Genomic DNA, 22,344 nt, shown 5'->3' on the forward strand with positions numbered 1-22,344 from the left:
TGATTTAATTTTACCATAAGTAGGGTAATATCAAGAAGTATCACACTTATGTACGTTTGATATGTTACGTCATTCAGATTTAATTTTACCATAACTAACGTAATAAACGTAAGTATGACCGTTTGATATTTTACATAATTATTATTTAATTTACCATAAGTAAAGTAATATCAATAAGTATGACCGTTTGATATTTTACATAATTATTATTTAATTTACCATAAGTAAAGTAATATCAATAAGTATGACACGGATCAAACGTTTGATTATTAAACTTAATTTTGATTCAATTTTACAATAAGTATCGTAATATAAATAAGTATGACACTGATCGTACGTTTGATATGTTAAGTCATTCAGATTTAATTTTACCATAAGTAACGATTATGTTCCAATTAAATAACCCATCGTTATTTTGCCAAAGTAAACGTGATATATACTGCTGAAAGCATTTAAATTTTTTAATATTCTCTTGGCGATTTCTCCGATTACTATTGAATAATTTACATGGTGATTGGCGAAACAGACTATCATTAAAAAATTAAAAGTCGTGAGGATAGGAAGTGTCTTACTTAATTATTTATGGTTACTTATGATTTTACCCAATATCAAAATTAAACTTTTTTCCTTCTCTAATCATTATCGGCGAATTTAAAAAATGCCCAGTCTTAATTTATTGGTCTGGGCATTATTTTTCATATTTCGAAATTTCAATTAAAACAGCCTAATTTAAATGTACGTAACGTACTTCGATGCTTATTTAGAGCTCGTGTAAAGGCATCTCGCTATTACTAAGCTCAACAATAAACCGTAGCTTTTATGTTTGGCCAGAGTAGATTAAAAAAAAAACACACAAAAAACCATATAAAAATATATTAAAAGAGATATTAATCGTAGCCGAAAAAAGATGAATAATGCATACCCTCTAAAATTGCCTTCTTAAAGACAATTTGAAATACTGTCACGGCGTCGAAACTGGTAAGGAATTGGTCGTAAAAAAATGCCAGGGCCTAATACACGAGAATTAGGTAAATTTTTAGGAAGAGAGGTATTTAAAAATTACCCTTATGAACTTTAAACTAACTCCTAAAATAATTACTTAATTAACTTCGACGAAAACTAGCCCTGCCCTTTCTATTACAAATGCGAGTTTGCAAAAGGACGGTTGAGGAAACTATGTAGGTAGGTAATTATACCTTAGGTCTACTACTTTAGTTCTTTCGAGAAAGTTAAATATATTATTAAAATGTGTTTAGCAGGGCCCCCAAACTTGCCTACGTATAACAGCGCGTGTAGTCAAGTTGGCCGAGTGGAGAGGGAGACGCGAAATCTAAAAGTTTGAAAGCTTTTTTCTTTATAAACACTTAAGTTCTTAACCCACCCGACAAAACATTTCCCCTTAAAAACAAAAGAAAAAATAAGTAAAAGATAACGTACATAAATACACACAATCCGGATCTTCTACAAAATACGTTTCCAATCTAAAACAAAGAGTACGCGCGAAGAGTCGTACCTCACTGCACTTGTCTTGGATGTTTTTCGCGTTAAGACTTGGTGTTCGCTCGAGTCGCGGCCAACATTGGGAATAACTTTTGCGAAAGCGACATCGCGTTACTTTTCACTCGTCGTTCTTGACGGAAACGGAAGGAAACGTAATTAGCCGCTAGCTTTAACACACCGTGAGCATTTCCACGACTAACTTGACCGCAAAAACAGAATCATAATCCCACATGCGCGACGCTGCATTTGCCGACTAGCTGGCATTTCCCCCCCGAAAATTATGGATTTTTACGGCGCGCCTACTGCCATCTACAGATGAACTCGCGAACTACTCGCGAATATATTATTTTTAACTCGATTGCCGCGAAAATTAATTTAAATTTATTCAAAAAAAGTACGTTTTCAACATTTTCAACCAGGCATTCACGATATAATGATAAACTTGATAAAAAACCGTTGAAGATAATATTACTTTCTAAACTGGAGCGAAATTTAATATACGAAATTCTGGATCCGGAAACAAAGGTAAATTACGCCCGAGATCCTTTTTTTTGTTTTCTAAAAATATCAACTACGAGATAACTAGGACCGTTTTAAAATAGAAAATAGAGTTGTATTATCTCTCATATAAAAGAGGGGAGAACTACTTTTCTGTAACCGTGGCAACACCCGCTTCGCTCTCTTAAAATTAGATACGCGATATTAGGCGGGTTTGATCGAAGCTTCGCGTCTTCCCTCCGCTAGTTCCTGTTTATTTTTATCCCCGCGATACATAAAGGCGTCACGGAGAAGCTCGTTTACAGGGGACTATTAAAAAACGCTAGATTTTAAAATCGAGTCAAGCAGCGTTTTACGTTGAATATTAATTATATATCGTGGTCGGCGATAAACGAGTTTTTTTGTTAACCAGACTAGACATATTTTGTACAAAAATCTAGTTAAGATATTTATTTTTTTCTTCGTATTCGGGGTTCGAAAAAAATATTAAAATAATTCCTCCCAACTAATATTTTTAAAGCCATTATTTTAAAAATTAATAATAAAAAGGGGTAAAAATACCTTGAATAATTTCTCCATTATTTATTTCACGTTTTTACGGGAGGTTTTCGTGAGAAGGCCAAAAAAGGGAAGGAAAATTCGTAAGCGATAAAATATTTTATCCCTTAATGAGTTAAAGACAATGTTCGTGCATTAATAATAATCATTAGCTAAAGCAATAGTAGGAGTAATTAAACCCGATCACTAATTGTAGTTTATAGCACGCTCGATAACCTCCCTTTGAATTTGATAATAGCTTCTATTAGGCTTAGAATAATAAACGTTGATTTGAGTTTGTCGAGTCCTCCCTGTACGCAGCCCGTACCTTTCCGGCGACTTGGAGCGCGATGTCAGTTAGCCGATGGCAAAACGTAGCTAAATGGTACGCGATCGAAACCCCATATTCTAGAAATCTTATTAAAATAAACATTAGGATAATAGCATTGACGAAACGAGAGATTCAATGACCCCTTTCAAAATATTTACATTGCTAAAATTTACGCAACGAAGTTACGTAAAGATGTTAATAAAGCTACTCTAATAATTACGGATTCCTCCATAATATTATAAGATTACCAAACTAATTAAAAATTACGCTATTAACCCGTAAGAAATAGCTCGTTACGTCGGCATACCATTGCGCCAAAAAAAAATATTTTTCAAGTAGGATGCTTAAATCAATTAACATGGCCCCACGTTTTCTCAAATTTAGGTGTGCCCTGTTTAATTCAGCGTTACATTTTTTCGGTCCGTAATTCGAAATACCTCCGCGAGAATATGAAATATTTTCCTAACGCTGTTATCCTTATCAGGCCTTCGAGAGTAATTTGTACAGAAATCCGATGAACGAGGCGGTAGCGGCCGAACAGGCTCGATTTGACGTGACCAATTGATAATAGTGGAAATAAAACTTTGTCCATTTTTGACAAGAGATCTCTCCCTCTCTCTCCAGTTCGCCCCGCCTAACAATTTTCTATTACAGGGAACATATTGAGGAACCCCCCCTGCCTGGACTCACTATCTCATCTTTTCCATCGTTAATAGTTTGTTGGCCAGAATTTATTACTTCTATCGTTCAAGGAATGGACAATTAATAGGATCAGGAACAGGTCTCTCAAAATGATCCACCGCGTTATTATTATATACTTTTAAAAATCTCGGGAAGACCGAACTTTTGATCGGCCCACCTTAAAATTCTCCTTATATTCAAGCCGACGCGTTTTTTTATCTCTCGATATAAAATTGAATTAAACCATTTACAGACAACTGATAGACCTATTCTTATAGGCGTAATTAAATGAAAAAAATAGCTTTATTTTTTTTGTAATTGATCACTTACCAAAGAGGCCTTTCAATAAAACCCTATCCTTAATAGCTTCACCCCACCGTATTCAAAGAAGTATCACTGGATAAAATATTTTCGACTGCTCGATTACCAGATTAGCATGAGTGCTCCAAAATGAATACTCAAGCCAAAACCAAATCAATAAGATTTCACAATCACTTAATATGTGAAATTGTTTATCCGAAAAAGCAAAAACGCAGAGAAGGAGATCGCCGACGCAAAATCATTCCGTTAGGCCTAACACAATTTTTTTGCTTGCTTTTTTGGCCTTATTTCTGGCGCCGCTTTAAACCCAAGCGCCAAGGACTATATATAACGACTATGTTGTACGTCCAGACTCTCGAGTGTCAATACTTCCCAGAGAATTACTGAATCACTTTTATTCAAGCACCCATTTGGTTTATTACAAATGACCTTTTAAATAACGCGTTTAAAATATTATACAACTAAAAAAAAACCAAATTCTGTCAGACTAATTCTACACGCGTAAGAAGGGCTATCGACCCATGAACTTACGCAACACCATTATGTAATCGTGATCAAGGGGCCAATGTAGGTTTTTTTGACAGGTCCGCAGTTACCTGGCAGCGCTAACGAGCGTTGGGGCTATCTTAAAACCGTCTCTTCCCGCTTCAGGCGTCGCTACAGGGTGACTCCTATAAACCCTTTCCTACAGGTCTATTATTTATTGCATTTTTATTCTCGAGATATCATTTAAAACGGCTTTGCTTGTATTTCTGGCGAGGTTGTCCCAATTTTATCGCTAAAAGGGTTTACATTCCGTTTTATCTAAATAGTCGGCTGTATATTTTGAGTCCCCATCCCAGAATATTTTTTATCCTAAGAAGCGAGCTGATATAAAAAGTCTATCGCAATTTTTTCCCTCTACCCTACTAACTTTCCCAAGTTCCTATAGTCACGAAATAAAATATTATTTAGGTTTAAATTCTCGTTTCGAAGCTTGTCACTGTCAATCGTTTTTCTCTTATTGAAAAGTACAAATTAAGCTCGTCAAGTGCTGGGGTTACGACTTCATTTTCTATCGAGTAAATGGACACGTTACGAATTTTTTGCCGTATAATTATTATTTCACATGTGGTTAATTAAACGTTTGGGAACGAACTAGTAACGTGAAACGACGCGTACTCCGTAAATGTAAAAACAGTAAAACATTATAAAGCATCGCCTAGAGTTTTTTTTAAATAGGACAAATACGTCTATTTCGGATACGTTTATCAATTTTTGTTATTAATATCCAAATTGGATATTTTGTTACTCGAGTTACTACGAAGTTTTAGAAAACTACCATTTTCAATAGCCATTGACACCTGTTGATTCAACAACTAGGCAACTTCGTATTTGATGGAGGGTGATTTACGCCTATGTTTATTTCATTGGACATAGATGAAATTGTACTTTTAATTAATCTAACTTCAATAATGTAATAATCCGTGGTAATTGGAACCCATGTTTGGAATACAAGACCGACTTCCACTTTCAATTAAGTTTTAAATTAACTTAGAGCTAATCATGACACCCTAATATTTATCATACTTAATAAAAATTAAGCTTACGTCTCATCTTGGAGAATACAGAAGTGGTCGACCTCTTGCTTTGAGTAACTAGGCTTCAATGTGCTCTTGCAGCGGTGAGGCAGACACTGCTCCACAGCCAGCTGCCGAGCTGTGCGCCTGTGACAAAACTAAGAGAGCTTGTGTTTTCATTCCCCTGTTCTCCCCATCCATCCTTTTGAGGAGTGAGGCGAGGGGGGGGGGGCGAAATAAGTTCCAGTGTGGGCTGACGGGAGAAAAACGTCTGAAATATCGAATACACTACAGTTTCTCTTCATAGAAATACTTCACTCTTATTTTCAGTAACAAAAATATCTTCCATAACTTTCATTTCCCAATAACCGCTATTTCTCTATCTTTTCATTCTTCATTGCACCGTTTACACGAGGCTTTTACATTATTTTTATCGCGGCTGTCATTTACTTCTTTAAAGTTCAACGTCCTGAAGATAATTTCAATTTTACATATTCGATAATTATATTTATCTAATGACATGGCAAGATACCACCGAAGGTTAGTAGAGAAATTTGCTATATACGATACCACCACTAAATTAATTTTAAAAGTGAAATATTTTGGGCGCTATTTTAAACCAAATTTTAGGCGCCATCTAGTGATACCGTATTTTAAGCTTGGAGGGGTCGGAATCAGGGTTGGACATAAGGCACTAGTCAATGGATTTGACTGCTAAAATAAACGCTCTAACTATTAGTCAATTTTACTTGTAAAAAATTTACCTAAATATTCATAAATAATGGCGAATATAGTGTATCATAAATTCATTCATCAATCCCATTTTATTAAACAAAAATTGTGATCGGCCAAAGTCATGTACCTCAAGTTACATTCCTATTTTAATTCTGATGGGTAAAGCAAAATGTTGGCTGTCCTTCTTGTTTTTATACCCCCATTTTTACCTCCACTAAGTAAGTGACTACTAAAATAAATTAAGATAGGAGGCTCACTTGCCAGGCTGACTACTAAAAAATTATCCTTATGTCCAGCCCTGGGCGGAATATTTAAAATTAAAAAGTAGGCGATGTAAATACTGAGTCTTCTGTTCGTAGCCCATAAAACACGCTTGTTTACAAGGCTGATAAGGTGTTGAACAGTTTTGGCGCCGTATCTAAGTTAGATAAGGATCAGTGTTTGTCTAAGGCGGGAGATCAAAGACTTGAGTCGAATGGTAAGATGGAGAGCAAAGTTTTATTCGTTTTGTAAAAATCAAATGCTTTACCGCCTGCCCCACAAAATTTCACACCCAGCAGCGAGGATGTAAAAATATAAAATGAATTTTTTCACCACAACAAACAACGAATATCTTTGTAAAACATTATCGAGACAAGAAGCCCATTTTTAAATATATAGTTTCATAACCTTATTTACAATGAAAAAAAAAGAGTCTTAAGGGACGAATGGAACCATTCATATGTGAAAAATATCAAATAAGTTAAAACTTAATCTTTAAAATAATTAAATGTACATGTGTCATTTTCAAGTCGCTCTACGCCTTATGATGACTTTCCCTCTTTGCAATTGATTCAAATAAACTCGAACCTTGCAATTATCTGATATTTTTTTTATCCAAATCTATTTAAAAAAAAACATTATAAATTTTCCGTACTATAAGAATACAATTATTTTAGTACCTCAGCATTTCCAATGTTGGAGATTATGGCCTGGCACTTTCCAAACTCTTTAGATTCGACAAATACGGGTTGTCCTCTATGAAACCTAGTTGATTGTAAGTTTGTTAATCGCTCAAAAATGTAATTGAAATAATCAAAAGTACCATTTTTTATCAAAATACAATTTTCCTTCCTCCACTTTGGCTTCAACGGGTAAAGAGTTGCTATCTCTAGTGGCTTCCACTTAAATTATAAAAACATTCGAAGTTAGTATAAAATCTTAAATTTTCTACAAAGAGAAATCTTACATTCTAATTTTCTGTTGTTAACGAGAATTTTTCCCTTATTAATTGCTTTCAAATCGTCTCCAATTTCATTTTCATCCAATAAATAGTTTAACTGAGGTGAAATCATTAGTTAAAAAAAACTTCCAGTCACAGTCATATTATTTACAATTGTAAAAGGATATCAGGAGATGTTTTTCTTCTTTTCTCAGGCAATGGAACTGGATCATTGGGTCTTCTTCGTAGTTTCCTGGTGGTAACGGGTTTAACTTCCATTGGGTCTAAAAACATTGTAATTTATGTAAAAGATTATAGATAATTTTATTCTGTATCGTCGCAAGCCCTTTAGTACCAAAATAATAAATACATGGCAAATTTTTGAAATGAACAATTGGCTCAAAACTTAAAAGCTCTGCATCAAACCTAAAAATATTGGCAATTTGGGTGTCCAAATTAAGTAATTGAGAAAACAGGGTAATCTCATTAGAAAGCATAAGAATATTGTTAATAAATCTATTGATTCCAGGAATCTATTCAAATGAATAACAGATGTTGATCTAGTTTTTAGACTATTCTAGTTCATCTGCTTGTTTATCGTGATAAATAAAACTGCTAATTGACATTTGTTATTTTGTTTATAACTAATTGCATTTCATTTTCGTAAAAGTTCAAGTATATTAAATCTGGGGAGTTTTTGATTAAAGAAAAATCTGTGTGCTAGGTGTCATCCCCACCCACACTGCAGATTTTTGTTTAGCTAGTAAACGGTTCTGCAAGAAATACTTTTGGGGGCCACTGAATTACGGCATAATATAAAATACTTACCTCCAGTTAATTCTAAGGATGTTCTTTCCCCTTCAACAATCCTCCGTTTATCTTCTAAATCAGATAGGAGACTCTCTTTAAGTTCTACTTTTTTCTCTTCAAATTCTCTCACAGCTGCTTTCTTTTCCAAAATATATTCCCGTTCAACTCTTTCAATCTAAATAAAATTAGGGTCATAAGCATTTACAGATGAGGCAATTATCTTAATTAACTTGTACCTCGTAAGCTTGAAAAACTTCATTTATTATTAGACGATCTTGATATATTTGTTCCAGTCTTTTAAGGCGTCTAACATAGTCTGGGTGTATTTCATCTTTCAGCTGTTGAAGTTGCTTTTTCAAGGATGCAAGCTTGTCTTGATACATTCTGGTAGCAAAACGGTTGAAATTTATATACAATAACATGACATGGTTTTAGTCATGGTAACAATGCTTACTGCTCTTTAATTTCAGTATATTCTTCTTCCTGCCTGACCATGTCAGTTTCACTGGCATCTTCAGTGTCTAAAACACATATTACATTAAGTTAAGGTAAAAAACAAGAAAACACAAAATGAGTGAAAATATTTAAGCCTTTGCTAAAATTACCTTCATCGGAATCTCGCTCGTCGTGATCATCCAGATCGTTACTGTTATCTTCGTCGAAATCAAACTCGTTCATTGTTGAAAGTTTCTTTTACACTGTATATCACATATTTTATATCAATATATTAAAGAAAAGAACTCTTCACAAAAGAGCCCTAAACATATGCCCTAAGTTACTTCCAAATCGTTCTTCAAATATTTGTACAATTTCTGGCAGACAAAATAGCAGACAGTAGGTGTAATACTGTGCTGCCATCTACACGTGCGTTATTTCGGCGGTTCGTTTAAAAAGGACTAAACCAAAAACTTATAAACCTTTATTTCGACCCCCCGACTATATACTATTTCAATAAGTGACGACCAAATGAGATTATTTTAATTAAACGCTTGAACTGGCATTAAAGGATGCTCAACAAGTATTTAAAAATTAATTTAATAACTAAAAATTTGATAAATAGACTTCAAAGTCAGTTTTTCAAATAGTGCAAATATATTATAACAAATAAATGAAATAACATTGGTGGCGCATTAGCCTGTCTCATCTCAAACACCATATTCCTTAAATATTTTAGCAATCTTCTTTGTTTAACTCGCAAACTCTATGATACATGCTCAGAGACTTTAATTCAAGCCATAGAAATCCAAAAATATTTCTGGAAAACACAATCCAATGGCCTTTGGAAAAAGATGGATTTCTGAATCCATAACTAGCAATTTGGCCCCAGCCATGGTACCTAAAAGATAAAGCTACATTAAAAAATATTTTAAACAAAAAATATCCAACCTCTACACTAACCTTTCTGTATAAGTACTGGGAACGCTAGTTCTTACAATACAACCTGATGGTAAATAAAAATTTTCTGCTTTAGAAACCTTAGCACTTTCAAAGTAATTCATTTCAACGAGTTGTAAACTATTTAAAGAAGCCAGCGATGCTTGGTCCTCTTGGGGTAAATTTAAAATTGGGAAGTTCAAATTAACGCAAAAAGTGACTTCATTCGCTGGAACATTTGGATCACCCTAAGGTAACAAATAAAATATATTAAATTATTAACTAAAAAAACTTCTTATACAACTATTAATAATAACTGTAATTTTCTGGGCTTTCACTCTAGTTCCACACTCTTCGTAGCTTAACATGATCAGTTCCAATCCATGGGGGCCATATGTGCCTTTGAATAAACCAGGACTTATTGGAAAATCTCTCATATTACAAGAAGGCCAGCAAAGGCGGTTGTATTCAACGTATTCATAGGACAAACTAAAGATTACATAAAAGTTCTATTATAATTTAAAAAATAATTTATATAACAATTTTTTAGTTATACCAACGAGGTTCAAGAAGTTTCATAAGTAGAAATTCGTGGTTGAAAAATTCGTTTTGCTCTTCTTCTTCAAGCCACAACCCAAATTCCTTGTTGGATGGATTAAAAAATTAATTACAATTAAATGCAATTTAAATTTATACAATAATTACTTTAGCCCTTGAAGCATCAGTCCTGTGCAAAGATATATTACCACAACGATATGTGAAATAATCTTTGTCTTTCTAAAAAGTAACAAGATTACAAAAACTGGCATTAGATTAAGAAGCTTAAAGAGTTGTACAGCTAGCCTAATATTGAGTAGAAGACTAGGTTAAACTAGCACATTAAAGAAATTTTTACAATAAAAGTAAATGAAATAATAGCCTTCTTAGATTCGTATTATAATTACAATTGAAATGAAAGCTTCATGAACATGAGCAATAGCAGTCACTGTGTAGCACAGTTTTATCAAGCAGCCATTAACCAGACCTATCTCAAAAAGTTTCTCGACTTTTAGTTTTTCACTGATATCTTTCACTTTGGGAGGTTTAAGTTGAAAAGCATACAAAAATCCTCCTTCATACTACAATAATAAAACATGTGTATATTTTGCACTGTTTACAAGATAAAATAAATTCAAAAATTACCTTTATGTGTAAAAGCCCGCTATAAGATGGAATTGAAGCTTGCCATAAACCAAGCAAACATCCGTAAGAGTGCAATACTGCAAATTATTGTACATTTCTTACTAACAAATTGTATTACATAAAGTTAAATTTTCATAAACTACATTTAAGATAAATTTCTTTTGAAGTGTGGGTGAAAGCCTGTGATGTAGAACATGATGGCAATTTTGATGTTAAATTAACTCTGTAATCTAAATAAAAATAATATTAGTAATCAACTGCGATCTTTAAGCTACCTTAAAAAAGGACTACTTAAAATAAGAAATGTGTTCGATTAACTCTTCACTGAATGTTGATTGCTTGCATATCAAATGTGCTATGCAGCCAGTCAAATTCCAGTGTAAAGAGTCAAGAGACAGTGTAAAATATCTAGCAAATGTATTTTAAAGAAATAAACAAGTAATTCCCTCAATCCACATCTGTTGAAATAGAAACTATTCCCTATCAAAACATTGCGGAAACAGGAAAGTACCTTTGAAAGCACGATTTGTCCACACTTCACTGATGTCCGTAACATCTTTAAATTTTTTACTGACGAGAGAAACATTCAAAATATCAGTAAATGATAAATAATGGATAATTTTTTGAATAATTTCATTTGGAAAATCTTCGAAACGCATTTCAAAAAATTTCCTCAATTCCATACACTAGTAATAGTAAAATAAGTGAAGCTCATTCTTTAGTCAGTGTGGTTTTTGCTGCAAAACTGCGGCAAGAGCCGCAACCCTTTTAGTTCGGCGATTGGCATCGTTCTGTCTATACAAGAAAAATTTTCAGAAAACTCTGGCAACACCGCAAAAGCAGAAAAAATGGCGACATCCACTACGGGAGGTCCCGGTAATCATTTCTATAATTTACATTTTATCTCGATAATTAAACTAATGTTTAATTATTTTCCAATATGTTAATTGACTAATTGTTTAATTACAAAATAGCATTAATTTAAGTAGCTTTATATTTTTAAAAATGATGAATTTACAAGGTTTCCGAAACTAAGGCTTAAGAGCGACACTCATTTTTTTTTTCGTGATATGCAAATGCAGTCACTAGAAAATTTCCCAATTTAAGAACGCCGCTTACTAATATTAGAGTGTTATGAAACACTAAAGTTTAAGAAATTATAGTAAAGATCATTTTACTTTAATTTTGTAACGCGCAGCATGCTTTTCTTTGCTATGCGTGACTAATTATTTTTTTGTCCTTCATTCTATTTGAGGGTTTGCTATCAAATGCCACATGGTTGATATTAAAGTGTCAAAATAAATTAAAAATTACTAAATATTTATAACCATAATTTAAGATTGTTTAATCACTCTTTTTAGGTGTTGTGATCCCTCGAAATTTCCGCTTACTAGAAGAACTAGAACAAGGGCAGAAAGGGGTGGGTGATGGAACAATTAGTTGGGGACTTGAAGACGACAGTGACATGACATTGACACATTGGACAGGAATGATAATTGGCCCTCCAAGGGTATGACCGTGATCCCTTAAAGTAGTTTTTTCCCACTTGCTCTTATCATTTATTCTTATACGCAGAGTCCCTATGAAAATAGAATTTATAGTTTGAAAGTTGAATGCGGTTCTCAGTATCCTGAAGAACCGCCGAATGTTAGGTTTATTTCAAAAATCAAGATGACTGGAGTGAATGAAAATACCGGCGGGGTAAGGGTGTGGTTAAGTTTGGTTTTAAAGTTCACCCTTATGATTCTTGTAAATCTCATACAGGTTGATAAACGAAGCCTTCCTGTCCTTTGTCGCTGGCAACGTAATTACTCAATCAAGACAGTGTTGCAAGAGCTACGTAGAGCAATGACCCTAAAAGAAAACCAGAGACTCACTCAGCCTCCTGAAGGCTCCGCATTTTAGCCTTTATAATTATTATTATAAAATCCCCCTTTCCTTTAACTCCATCCCTGCCTGGTGCTTAAATCACCAATAAAATTTGCGAGAGTTGATTTAAGGGGGAACAACCATTGCGAAATCGTTAGCAGCCGCCACTTAAATGAAAATTTTGCAATGCATATTCTTCGCAGCACTGGTCAGTGCCTGTGTTACTTTGCCCAAATGGACACATGCTACAATTATAATCAGCTTAAATGTAAATTGTAGAATAAAATAAGCTTAATTTTTGACCCTTTGAAGTTAAAAGAAAAATTTTGGGCTTCTTTGATATGTTACCTATGATAAGTTTTTTTATTTATTGAAATTTCTTGCATTGAATTTTGTGGTAAAAAAAACCTTTTCAAAACTGTAAAACTTACTCCCCAATTCATTTGATTTAAAAATAATGTGAATTTTTTTGTTTCTAAATAAATTAATAAAAAAAATTTGGGTTTTAAATTACGTCTTCATTTGGGCAAGGTTTCCATTTTACGTGTATAAGATTAACATTTCGCGAAACGTAACTTTTAAGTTTGTTACAATTTAAAGATAAAAGGCTGCTCTTAAAAATTTAACATAGGATATTTTTTCATTGATGTTATTGAGAATAGCTTTCAATTTTAGTCAGTACCATGGTATTATTGACTTCCTAATATTTGTAATATTTAGTATCCCCTTTTTTCATGCTTATCTAATAATTTTATCAGTTTTAATAATAAAAATAAACTTTGTTCAAATATTAATGTTAAAAAAAGGGCAGAATATCATTCCATTCGTTTCTTTAAACTGCCATTTTCAGTTATCTTGCCCAGATTAACTTTACGCGTGGTTTTTAATTTATTTCTCTTATAAAAAGTCCCATTTTTCTTTAAAACTGATTAAAAAAAATTTAGGAAGCTGAACTATAAAATAAAGCAGGGGATTAAAAGAAATAAGAGTACTTGAAACTGTCAAGATTCAAAGTGTTTGAGGTTTTTTTTTGTGAGTGAAGATTTAATGAAAGGGGAAAAAAATACTAATTGACAAAGAAATGATTAATGGGGAAGTGGGATTCAAAAATGTACCTGTCTTTAGCAGCATCAATCGAAGCGAGATTCAGGAAATTTCTGGTTCAATTATTGAAAGCTTCAAATTTGTAAGTCATTAAAAACATTTTGAAAAAATAAAAAATACCAGCAAAAAAAACTAGTACGTGTCATATTATGAAAAGTAAGGTAGATACCAAAATTAATTAGGAAAAACTAATTTTTATTTTTCAAAATTCGTAATACTGTTATTCAAACTTTTTTTCACACAAAGGCAGTGACAGTAACACCACAATTATTAAACAAAAGATCATTCAATAGTTCAAAAAAATTGACTAGAGATTGACCTGTTATTTTAAAGCTAGTGGTTTTCAGAAGTTGGGGTAGGGAAACATTCCTGAGAATTAAAAACAATGATAAAAAAACCCACACCAAATAATGGTGTTGTAAAAAATATGTAAATGACTTAAATAAATACACCACAATAAAATTAACCAGATGATTAAATAGGTAATCGAAATCAACCATTTCATTTTTATATCTATATTTGAATCAACCAAATATGGGTATACCATGAAATGTTTGGCACAATGCTTACTTTCAAAGTAAGAAAATTTCTACACACAAATAATTGAGATAATTTACATTTACAGACATTATTAATACGGGAGGCTATTTACTCTATATTACAAAAATTGAGCAATAAATTCATTGCATTTCATAAATAGGAGATTGAATTGTCACATTAGTTTGCTTTAAGGTGTCATTGGCAATTTTCTTTTGGATTTTTTTTTCCCGGGACCACCTTTATCGCTACTATTTCTTATCATGTCTGAGACTTTCCGTACCAAGTTATTTAATTCGGACTGAAATTACAAAAAGGATAATATCAAAATGTTGAAAAATAGGCTTAAATATTTCAAAGTAAATACCACAATATGCGTTTCAATGAATGCTGCTCTCATTCCCCCCGCCCCCTTTAAGCATGCTATTTAATATTTTAATTGTAATTTCAATATAAATCTGTTTTTTTTCTAAATGTTGGTTGAGCTCCCCCTAGCGGAGCCGCGCTGTTGTAAAAGGGTTCGTTTTTAACCCAATAAAACCATTCATTCATGCACATGAGTCACTAAATAAAATAGTAGCGTGTTTATGTTAGTTTATCTGTAAGGCTTAAGTTGATAGCAAGCGCTTTGTTTCCTTTCAGGAGGCTCGTGCTAAATTGAACGAGCCCTTCTATATTGAAATATTAAGCAGCTTGAGCTTTGAAATATAACGCTTTTACAAGTATGTCCTCGGTCCTGACTCACTGTATTACTATTTCTAGGGAAATCGCTGAACAGGTTCTATATAAGCATCTATTCTTTCTTTACAGTCTTGACTAAGGTAGAAAGAAGGAAAGAGTAGTTTTACTCACTTGGTCATAAGTGTAGAGTAGCTTGTGTGATTTTCCATCTTTCTTTCGAATGCTCTGATAGCCATGCTCCAAACAGAAAACTGTTTCATCTTGAGTATTTAGAACCTGTAGGGAATGATACAAAGTTAAAGAACCCCTTTCCACAAAAATTAAACTGAAGCATACCATGGAAATGTAGCAGTGAGTTCGGCAAACCTCACATTCCCTTTCATTATCTTCGTCTATTCCCTTATTCCTCTTTTTACCTTTGCTAGTTTCATTCAACATTAGCCTTTCTGATACGTTAAGCCCAATATCATGCAATTGTTTTCTACAGCATAATTCGCGGTCTCTGTAAAAACAAGATTTATAATATAAAAACCAAACCTAATATTATTAAAAGCTACAATTAATACCTGATATGTTTTACAAGCGGCAAAAGCTTGGTTAGCGTTTCACTCGGAGTTCTACTGTCATTTGCAATTGCAATGAGTAGCCTTTCCAAAGAGAAAACTGGAGGTTCAGAGCTGTTTTGGATATCCTTTAACAAACATAAACACAATTACAAAACCTTAAGTTTAGAAAAGATAATCAATATACCAACTTGAAATGAACTTTGAGCTGTTTCGAGCCAGTTAGGAGGAGCGAAATATACAGATTCTGAAACAGCGTAGCCAGTACAGATGTTCGACGTAAATGCGCTGGGGAAAATAACTACATACTGACCACTCTCTTGTACTGTCCGACATAAAGATGATCCATGCTCAATTAAAAGGGATGGGGGAACCTGCCAATAATTAGTTTTACTAAATGACGCACATAATTACACGCAATTTGGAATGGCTGTATCGTACCATGGCAGTGTCTGATGGAAGCCAAATTGGATTGTTTGCGCATACATCGGGCATTATTTCTGTGGTTGCTTTCCTAAACCTATCACTGGCTGAACTAGGAACGCCGTACCATATTTTATCAGCTCCAGTGTGAAGATACTCTAGCCACGGAAGAGTGTGAGGGTCTCTGTACCAACAGCCAGTTGTGAAAAGCATACCAACATGTAAAGTCGGAATTGTTACACCTGACACTGGCCCCATTGATCTGAGAATGCTGCCCGCATTATTAGTCAATACTTTGAGATTCCACGGATGCCTTCAGAGGAACAAAAATTAAAAAAAAGACCCATTATAGAATAACGAAATTAAAAGAAAGCCTACTTTGAAACAGGACTATTCCTATTTATTGGGAATCCACTACCATAAACACTGCTATCTATGTTACCAGCATGAACGACAACATGCTTCTCTCTCTCCATTACCAGTTTCCAGTAATCTCTCTGTAAAGAAATGCAATTTTATACACAATGACGTCGTTATCACTAGCAGTTGTTGCAACTGACCTCAACTTCTTCGGTAACAGGTTCATTTTTATACCACTACAATATTATAGAAAAATATTATTAAATTAATATTTAAAACATCTTATAAGTTAATAATTATATTATTAACAATTGGGTCAATATTTAATACAAGATTAAATTAAATGTGAAATTTACCATGGACATTGTGTTGCGAGCAACCCGATAAAATGCACTCAAGGACATGGAACGGCCCTTTGTAACGCAATCACTGGATTCATCTTCTTCCTCTTCAAAGTCATCCTCATCTTCATCTGGCCTATTCCCATTCTCTAACTTCTTCTTCAACTTTAGGGATTTTTTAAGAAGTATTTGTTCCCTTTGGGCTATAACATCTTTCTCTAATTTATCCTTCTCCTCTTTAGGTAAAGTTGCGTACGATACTAAGTACTTGCAATAGGTATCGTAGAGTTTGTTTACTCTATCCTGTGCCTATAATAAGAAATATTAATTAAGAGAATAGTAAAAAAAACTTAAGTACTAAAGGACATTTACCGCTTTTGGTATGTGTAATGTATCCGCAATTTTTTGCCACTTTTTCTTTTCCATAACTTGTTTCAAACCACCAAAACTTTGGACAGTGTGGTATAAACGAGACAGATCCATTTCAATTCCCCCAATCTGGAAGGAAGCGCATTAAAATTACCCTTTCTTAAACCAAGAATGCTTTCAGGTACCAAGAACCTCTTTAAAAAGCGGATGCACTTTTGCTATGAAGTATTCCCCTAATGCTATTTTGAATTTCCCCATATTCTTGGGTACCTGAATGCATTCTTGATTAAACAGGATTTAAAATAATCGAATACCCACCAATGGTGCATGATCCATTTTAATGCCCTGCGTTGAGAGATGATTTCTAATAGCAGCTAGGTGTTGTCTATTAGGACCCCATCTGAAATATTGTCACTATTATTATAATACTCGTAATATACGCTTTTAAATTTCAGTTTTTACCGATAAAGCATTTTGTGAATAAACTGGTTATGGGCCGTAAACCGCATATCATCGTTGACTTTGCATTCTGGCTTGAAGCTTGAAGGTGGAATGATTCTACAAATACCATATTTCTCCGCTTCTGGTCTAATTTTTTGTATAAATTCTAATGGATCTTGGAACTCTTCTATAGTAGGAGCGTACACTGGTGCTTCAACAAGTTTGGCTGGATCTTTGGCTCCAGGGAAATTTTCAATATTTTTGGCAATGTTTGGAACGTTGGCAGTAGATTGCTTATTGGGAGTTGACTTTTCTACAAATGTTTTATTATTTTTAGAAGCACTATTTGTTGGAGTAGATGGAGTAGTTTTAAATGTTTTAGTGTTTTCACTCGCTATTTTTCTTAGATTTGGAGGCGAAATAATTTCAGGGGAAGTTGAAGACGAAGAAGAGGAGGAGGATGATGACGACGAAGTAGATGACAAAATTAATTGAACGGATGAAGCGTCCATGTTTTCATCTTTAGTGTATGAGCTATCACTTGAACATAATAAAATGTCATCTTCACACGTGTTGGTTGACGCATCAACGACAGTCTTGGTTGGAGTTATATTATCCTGGATGAAATGAAGAGGCGCCTGTGTTAAACTATCACGGGCTGTTAATAAGATAGCCCCTGCTGGAAAATTTTCATCAAAAACACCAGAAAATTCACTTGTCATGAGACCTTGGATTTCTTCAGCACTTCCAAACATTAATTCTCCAGGCAAAGTAGCAGCAGCCATTTCATTTGAAATACTGTCGAATCCACTTGCCCCTTGTGTCATACTTTCAATTATGTAAGAGGTTGAACTGTTTTGTTCATTTTCTTCAGTCGACGTAGCAGCTTGAGGAGTTGGTTTTGATGGAGATTCTTTGCTAGTTGCAGATATTGAAGAAGATGCAGGAGGGCGTGGAAGAATTACGGAAACTGAGGAATCAGATGATAGCAACTCTTCTTCTGAAGAGCTATCTGAAGGGAATTTAATTTTTTTAACCAAGTACTCACTCAAGGGCAAAGATAAAGCATCACCGCTACTATCAGATTTACCAGAGCCTTTAGTTTTCTCATCTTTGGACTTTTTTTTCAATTTTCTTTTCTTATTTAATTTCTTTCTTCCAGATTTGAATGAAGAACTATCATTGGACTTTTTCGGCTTCTTGGGGCTGCTTTGATTAGAACTACTTTTATTTTTCACATCAAGCACTTTAGACAGACTTTTCTTGTCAGATTTCTTGTACTTGCTCCTTTTGGACTCTGATTTTCTCTTCACAGATTTTATCACTTTCGCTTCTTCATCATTTTGAGTTTTAGCGGGTGGCACCTTAGCAATAGTGGACTTTACAAACGAAGACAGTAGGAATGAATCATCGCTACTACGATTATCATCCTCACTCTCTTCGTCACTCTCCTCTTCCGTGGTGGATTCAATTGAAATAACTTTTGGCTTAGTGGGAACAACGTCTTTAGTAGTTGATTTGACAACAGGCTTGGGTTTATCCTTGGTAATCACTTTCTCAATCTTTGAACTACTACTTGGAATGACTTTCTTGTCAGGGCTCTTGATAGCGCTCTTGTCTACTTTTGATTTTTTAGGAAGCGTAGCCGAGTGTTTAACTAGCAGTTGGTTTCGTTTAGCCATCTCAACCTCATCTACTTTGAGACTTTTAGAAGAGTGCGTTTCTTGTTTAAGTTCTTTATCACTTTTAGAAGCTGGCAGGTCTGGCTTTGAGTCTTTTACAGTTTTAGTGGAGCTGAGTTCTGGTTTAGATTCCTTGACACTTTTTGGGGCTGGTGCCTCTAGCTTCCGTTCTTTTGCAGTTTTTGCTACAGGTGTTTCAGGTTTTGATTCTTTACTACTTTTTGACAAGTTTGTTTCAGTCTTCTTAGAGGAGCTGGGTTCTACGTTCGCTTCTTTAACATTTTTAACTTGGCTCATTTCCGATTTAGTTTCCTTAGAGGTTTTTGAAGAGCATAGTGCCAGATTTGTTTTTGAAGAGCTTGGTTCTGGTTTAGACTCTTTTCCTTCTAGCCTAACTTCTTTATGCTTTTGACTACGAGTGCACCTTTTGCTCTCTTCTACAACTACGTTACAAGGTGGTTTATAATCTGAGCTACTGTTGTAGCTTGACTTCGGTTTAAGGGCAACATATTTCCCCGTTTTAACGTTAGACCCTATAGGCCTGGTGATAATTTTGGGTTTGGGTATAACTATAGAAGGTGATGCAGGAGCTTTCCCGTAAGAATGATCCACGCACAACAAACGCGAATTTTTCTGAAGGGCGATATTGGATAGTTTCACGACTGGTTTTTGATTGAGAACCATTTGATGCTTAATGTTATCGGAGATGGAAAGAGATTCAATCTTTTTACACTTTGTCGGTTCCACCAGTTTCGGTTTTTGCTTCACTGGACTTGGTTTCTCTTCAAACTCGCTGTCATCCGAATCAATTTCTACAATAGGCGGTACAAGCTTGGCTCGTCTAATTCTTGTAGAACTTTGATTTTTTAAAGAAACTTCCAAATAAGTTGGTGTCATTTCATTTATTTTACGAGCAGATCTGAGAGACTTTCTTTTTTCCAATGACTTTTTCATTTCTTCCCTTTTTTTGGCGTTTAACTTTGCTACTTTCTGCTTTGGTTTGTTCAGGATATTAGGATTAGTCTTAAGTTTTACATTATTTTCCTTCTCATATTCAATCTTCTTGGATAATGAAAGATTATTGCTTTGGGACGGTCTACCTTTGCTAAGTTTGTTAGGATTAGCTTTCTTTTCAAGCAACTGTTTCTTATATTTTTCCTTTAAAGCATTCATAGCTGATACTCCATTCAAACACTTCATTTCCATCTCTGATTTGATATCAATTTTAACGCAATCAACGCCAGTTGCATTATTAGTATTAACGTTGGAGTTAGATATTGTGGAAATTTTCTTGGATAGATGAACAGATTCATCAATGGAAGATTTTCTTTTTTTGAGACCAATATCATTGGATTGAGAACTGGCAGTGTTAGTTTTGTGGTTTTCAGATTCTTGAAAATCAGCGTGCCTTAGGTTAAGCTTTTGTTTAACAGCTGACAGTTTGGCACTCGCTTGGCGATGAAATGTAGACATATCAGTGGAAGATTTGAAGTTAAATTTTCCACCCCCTTCTCCGTCTTTCATCCCCAAATCATTATCTTTTCCATTTGTTTCATCTTGGAAGTTATCAGGTTCTGAAAAATAACTCTTCTCGGAACAAGAATCATCTCTCGACCAATTGTTAAAGAAATCAAGAGATGGAGGAAGAATCGGGGTACCTAGAATAAAAACGATAAAACTATATTATCATTTTTTTCATAATTTAACATATAATAAAAAAAGTAATTGCCTCTTAAGCACAGGAAAGTCAGAAAATCTTCAGTTTTAGGTCTCCGACATGGAAAAACATCCACTGCTGTGATGTTTGAGGAGGAACACATTTTGAGCGGAGTAGGAATAGGGCTATTAGGTGTTGAGCCCTGAGCAAATTTTCTTTGAGCATGAACTTTTGCTCTAATTGAAACAATCCATTAGAAATTTCTTTTAATTCAAATGAATTGGCGTTATTTTCGTTTACTTTTTTTGGTTAGTTTCCGAATTCCCATTAATCTCCTTTGATTTATGTTTAGTACATTTAGCATTGTTGACCGGAGGTTCACCCATTTCTGAAGAGCGACTTCTTTTGTTTGTTTCATTTAGTGAAGCGTAAAGTGCTTTTTTCAATTCCTTTTCTTCTCTCCACAATAGCCCGTAATTTGTGTAATCCTAATTAAAAGTTGACAGTAGTTTAAGATTTGACTTAAAGGTTAAATAATTATAATGTATACAATTTGTTTTTGATGAATGTTTCTTCTTGGTCTTTGAGACGGTGATTTTGCATCAGTTACGGGCAAAGGGCTAGGTGGTTCACAACCATTAGATTCATCTTCTTGTAGCATTGTTTTCCTAAATTATAACATTATTTTAGGAAAGCCCTTCTTAATACGAAAAAATAAGTAACCCTTTTCCAAAATAACAAAAACCCATAGCTACATTTTGGTAGAAATGATAGAGAAATTTCATTCGCAGTGACGTACCATAGCAAATTATGAGAATAGAGATGTCAAAAGTTATGTCAAGCTCATTTAGAAAGATCCTTACAGGCTATGTATGCCTTAATTAAGAGAAAACAAAGGATTTTTTTAGAACAATGAAAGGATTTTAACACATCTTAGTAATACTTTTCTGGCAATATACTAGTACACTAATATAAACATCACTAAAATTTGGAACCCATTCGCTATGCTTAGATAAATGTACTTAAACGAAACTGAAATGTTAAAGAAAAGGACCAAGGCTTTGTAAACATAGAAAATGAAAGTGACAGATTAGGGTACCAATACCACGAGGGTTCTTTCGAAATGAAGTCTAATTAGCCGACAAGATACTTCAAATATTGTTTTAAAAGCTTTTAAAAAAATATGCCTATACATACCAATTAAATTAAAAACTAGTATTAGAATATCGATAAACTTCGTTAATCTCTACATCAAAAACGGGAGCCATCATTTCTAATGCCAGAGTTGGCAGCTTGCAATCGAACATTCGTCGATGGTTAGCCGTGCAGCCAGCTTTCAAGTTTCAACCGACCGACAATGCTGAACCAACGACGATGATTATTTTACTACTTAAAGCTTCGATAGAGCTGGGCACACGACGTCGGGAATATATTTCGTGTGATTATAGGGAAATGTTTTTTTTTGGAAAATTCAAGCAATGGTGTCAACACCAAAATAAAGAATCAAAACTAATGGCCATAGACACTACATAATATGGAGTGGTACCTTGGCAGAGGACAGAAGCATTTGCACCACACGTACGTCTCC

General features: G+C 34.1%; 6 protein-coding genes across 7 annotated transcripts in view; 1 reads left to right on the forward strand and 5 right to left on the reverse strand.

The window, feature by feature from the left end:
- Window positions 1-5,479, reverse strand: part of LOC149926369 (dual 3',5'-cyclic-AMP and -GMP phosphodiesterase 11-like) — a 52,957-nt gene extending 47,478 nt beyond the window's left edge. Inside the window, exon 1 of the mRNA XM_090158048.1 lies at window positions 5,458-5,479. Within this exon, the coding sequence (XP_090014174.1) occupies window positions 5,458-5,464 (7 nt within the window). The 5' untranslated portion in view covers window positions 5,465-5,479. The remainder of the gene's footprint in view (window positions 1-5,457) is intronic.
- Window positions 5,480-6,641: 1,162 nt separating this feature from the next.
- LOC149926370 (sin3 histone deacetylase corepressor complex component SDS3) lies at window positions 6,642-9,042 on the reverse strand. Its single transcript, XM_090158351.1, has 9 exons — window positions 8,779-9,042; window positions 8,628-8,694; window positions 8,410-8,557; window positions 8,192-8,348; window positions 7,552-7,647; window positions 7,391-7,486; window positions 7,247-7,325; window positions 7,104-7,188; window positions 6,642-7,044 (listed from the first exon to the last, which is right to left on the reverse strand). The coding sequence occupies exons 1-9, from the start codon at window positions 8,849-8,851 to the stop codon at window positions 6,949-6,951; spliced, it is 897 nt and encodes a 298-aa protein (XP_090014477.1). The 5' UTR covers window positions 8,852-9,042; the 3' UTR covers window positions 6,642-6,948.
- Window positions 9,043-9,194: 152 nt separating this feature from the next.
- On the reverse strand, window positions 9,195-11,416 carry LOC149926371 (F-box only protein 31-B-like). The gene is made up of 9 exons (XM_090159240.1): window positions 11,241-11,416; window positions 10,873-10,959; window positions 10,730-10,806; window positions 10,492-10,665; window positions 10,253-10,324; window positions 10,104-10,189; window positions 9,865-10,036; window positions 9,572-9,795; window positions 9,195-9,509 (listed from the first exon to the last, which is right to left on the reverse strand). The coding sequence occupies exons 1-9, from the start codon at window positions 11,410-11,412 to the stop codon at window positions 9,344-9,346; spliced, it is 1,230 nt and encodes a 409-aa protein (XP_090015366.1). The 5' UTR covers window positions 11,413-11,416; the 3' UTR covers window positions 9,195-9,343.
- Window positions 11,417-11,462: 46 nt separating this feature from the next.
- On the forward strand, window positions 11,463-13,108 carry Uev1A (Ubiquitin-conjugating enzyme variant 1A). Its single transcript, XM_090159243.1, has 4 exons — window positions 11,463-11,605; window positions 12,091-12,239; window positions 12,305-12,430; window positions 12,494-13,108. Exons 1-4 carry the CDS (start codon window positions 11,578-11,580, stop codon window positions 12,632-12,634), a joined length of 444 nt encoding a protein of 147 aa, XP_090015369.1. The 5' UTR covers window positions 11,463-11,577; the 3' UTR covers window positions 12,635-13,108.
- Window positions 13,109-13,905: 797 nt separating this feature from the next.
- On the reverse strand, window positions 13,906-20,753 carry LOC149926373 (uncharacterized). The gene is made up of 13 exons (XM_090159239.1): window positions 18,508-20,753; window positions 17,439-18,429; window positions 17,295-17,376; window positions 16,980-17,105; window positions 16,623-16,916; window positions 16,467-16,502; window positions 16,285-16,403; window positions 15,925-16,219; window positions 15,675-15,857; window positions 15,487-15,611; window positions 15,257-15,422; window positions 15,092-15,196; window positions 13,906-14,540 (listed from the first exon to the last, which is right to left on the reverse strand). Exons 1-13 carry the CDS (start codon window positions 20,621-20,623, stop codon window positions 14,430-14,432), a joined length of 4,749 nt encoding a protein of 1,582 aa, XP_090015365.1. The 5' UTR covers window positions 20,624-20,753; the 3' UTR covers window positions 13,906-14,429.
- A 3-nt stretch (window positions 20,754-20,756) lies between these two features.
- On the reverse strand, window positions 20,757-22,090 carry LOC149926374 (protein Jumonji-like). Of its 2 annotated transcripts, XM_090159242.1 has the most exons (5): window positions 21,954-22,090; window positions 21,556-21,632; window positions 21,307-21,424; window positions 21,057-21,244; window positions 20,757-20,992 (listed from the first exon to the last, which is right to left on the reverse strand). In XM_090159242.1, exons 3-5 carry the CDS (start codon window positions 21,415-21,417, stop codon window positions 20,758-20,760), a joined length of 534 nt encoding a protein of 177 aa, XP_090015368.1. In that variant the 5' UTR covers window positions 21,418-21,424; window positions 21,556-21,632; window positions 21,954-22,090; the 3' UTR covers window position 20,757. The 2 variants fall into 2 exon arrangements, with proteins under 2 accessions (XP_090015368.1, XP_090015367.1); XM_090159241.1 differs by lacking the exon at window positions 21,556-21,632.
- Window positions 22,091-22,344: the final 254 nt, after the last annotated feature.

This window comes from Leiobunum rupestre, chromosome 9 (genome assembly GCF_980474605.1).
Source record: "Leiobunum rupestre chromosome 9, qqLeiRupe1.1.hap1, whole genome shotgun sequence".
Taxonomy (NCBI): domain Eukaryota; kingdom Metazoa; phylum Arthropoda; class Arachnida; order Opiliones; family Sclerosomatidae; genus Leiobunum; species Leiobunum rupestre.

Bases quoted from the DNA above. Each gene is read 5' to 3' on its own strand.
- LOC149926370 (XM_090158351.1), bottom strand. From the start codon at position 8,851: ATGAACGAGTTTGATTTCGACGAAGATAACAGTAACGATCTGGATGAT. The intron at 8,558-8,627 runs GTAAGCATTGTT...TTTTGCTACCAG, and splicing joins TATACTGAAATTAAAGAGCA to AATGTATCAAGACAAGCTTG. The intron at 7,487-7,551 runs ATATCCTTTTAC...TAATGATTTCAC, and splicing joins AAGAAGAAAAACATCTCCTG to CTCAGTTAAACTATTTATTG.
- LOC149926371 (XM_090159240.1), bottom strand. From the start codon at position 11,412: ATGGAATTGAGGAAATTTTTTGAAATGCGTTTCGAAGATTTTCCAAAT. The intron at 10,960-11,240 runs GTACTTTCCTGT...ATTTTTATTTAG, and splicing joins GACAAATCGTGCTTTCAAAG to ATTACAGAGTTAATTTAACA. The intron at 10,037-10,103 runs GTATAACTAAAA...TGTAATCTTTAG, and splicing joins AAACTTCTTGAACCTCGTTG to TTTGTCCTATGAATACGTTG.
- Uev1A (XM_090159243.1), top strand. From the start codon at position 11,578: ATGGCGACATCCACTACGGGAGGTCCCG. The intron at 12,240-12,304 runs GTATGACCGTGA...TCTTATACGCAG, and splicing joins TGATAATTGGCCCTCCAAGG to AGTCCCTATGAAAATAGAAT. The intron at 12,431-12,493 runs GTAAGGGTGTGG...AATCTCATACAG, and splicing joins TGAATGAAAATACCGGCGGG to GTTGATAAACGAAGCCTTCC.
- LOC149926373 (XM_090159239.1), bottom strand. From the start codon at position 20,623: ATGAAAGACGGAGAAGGGGGTGGAAAATTTAACTTCAAATCTTCCACT. The intron at 18,430-18,507 runs GTAAATCTGATA...AATTCCCTTCAG, and splicing joins TGAGAAAACTAAAGGCTCTG to ATAGCTCTTCAGAAGAAGAG. The intron at 14,541-15,091 runs GTGAGTAAAACT...TTGTAATTTCAG, and splicing joins TACTCTACACTTATGACCAA to TCCGAATTAAATAACTTGGT.
- LOC149926374 (XM_090159241.1), bottom strand. From the start codon at position 21,417: ATGCTACAAGAAGATGAATCTAATGGTTGTGAACCACCTAGCCCTTTG. The intron at 21,245-21,306 runs GTATACATTATA...ACTTTTAATTAG, and splicing joins ACATTCATCAAAAACAAATT to GATTACACAAATTACGGGCT. The intron at 20,993-21,056 runs GTAAACGAAAAT...TGTTTCAATTAG, and splicing joins TCGGAAACTAACCAAAAAAA to AGCAAAAGTTCATGCTCAAA.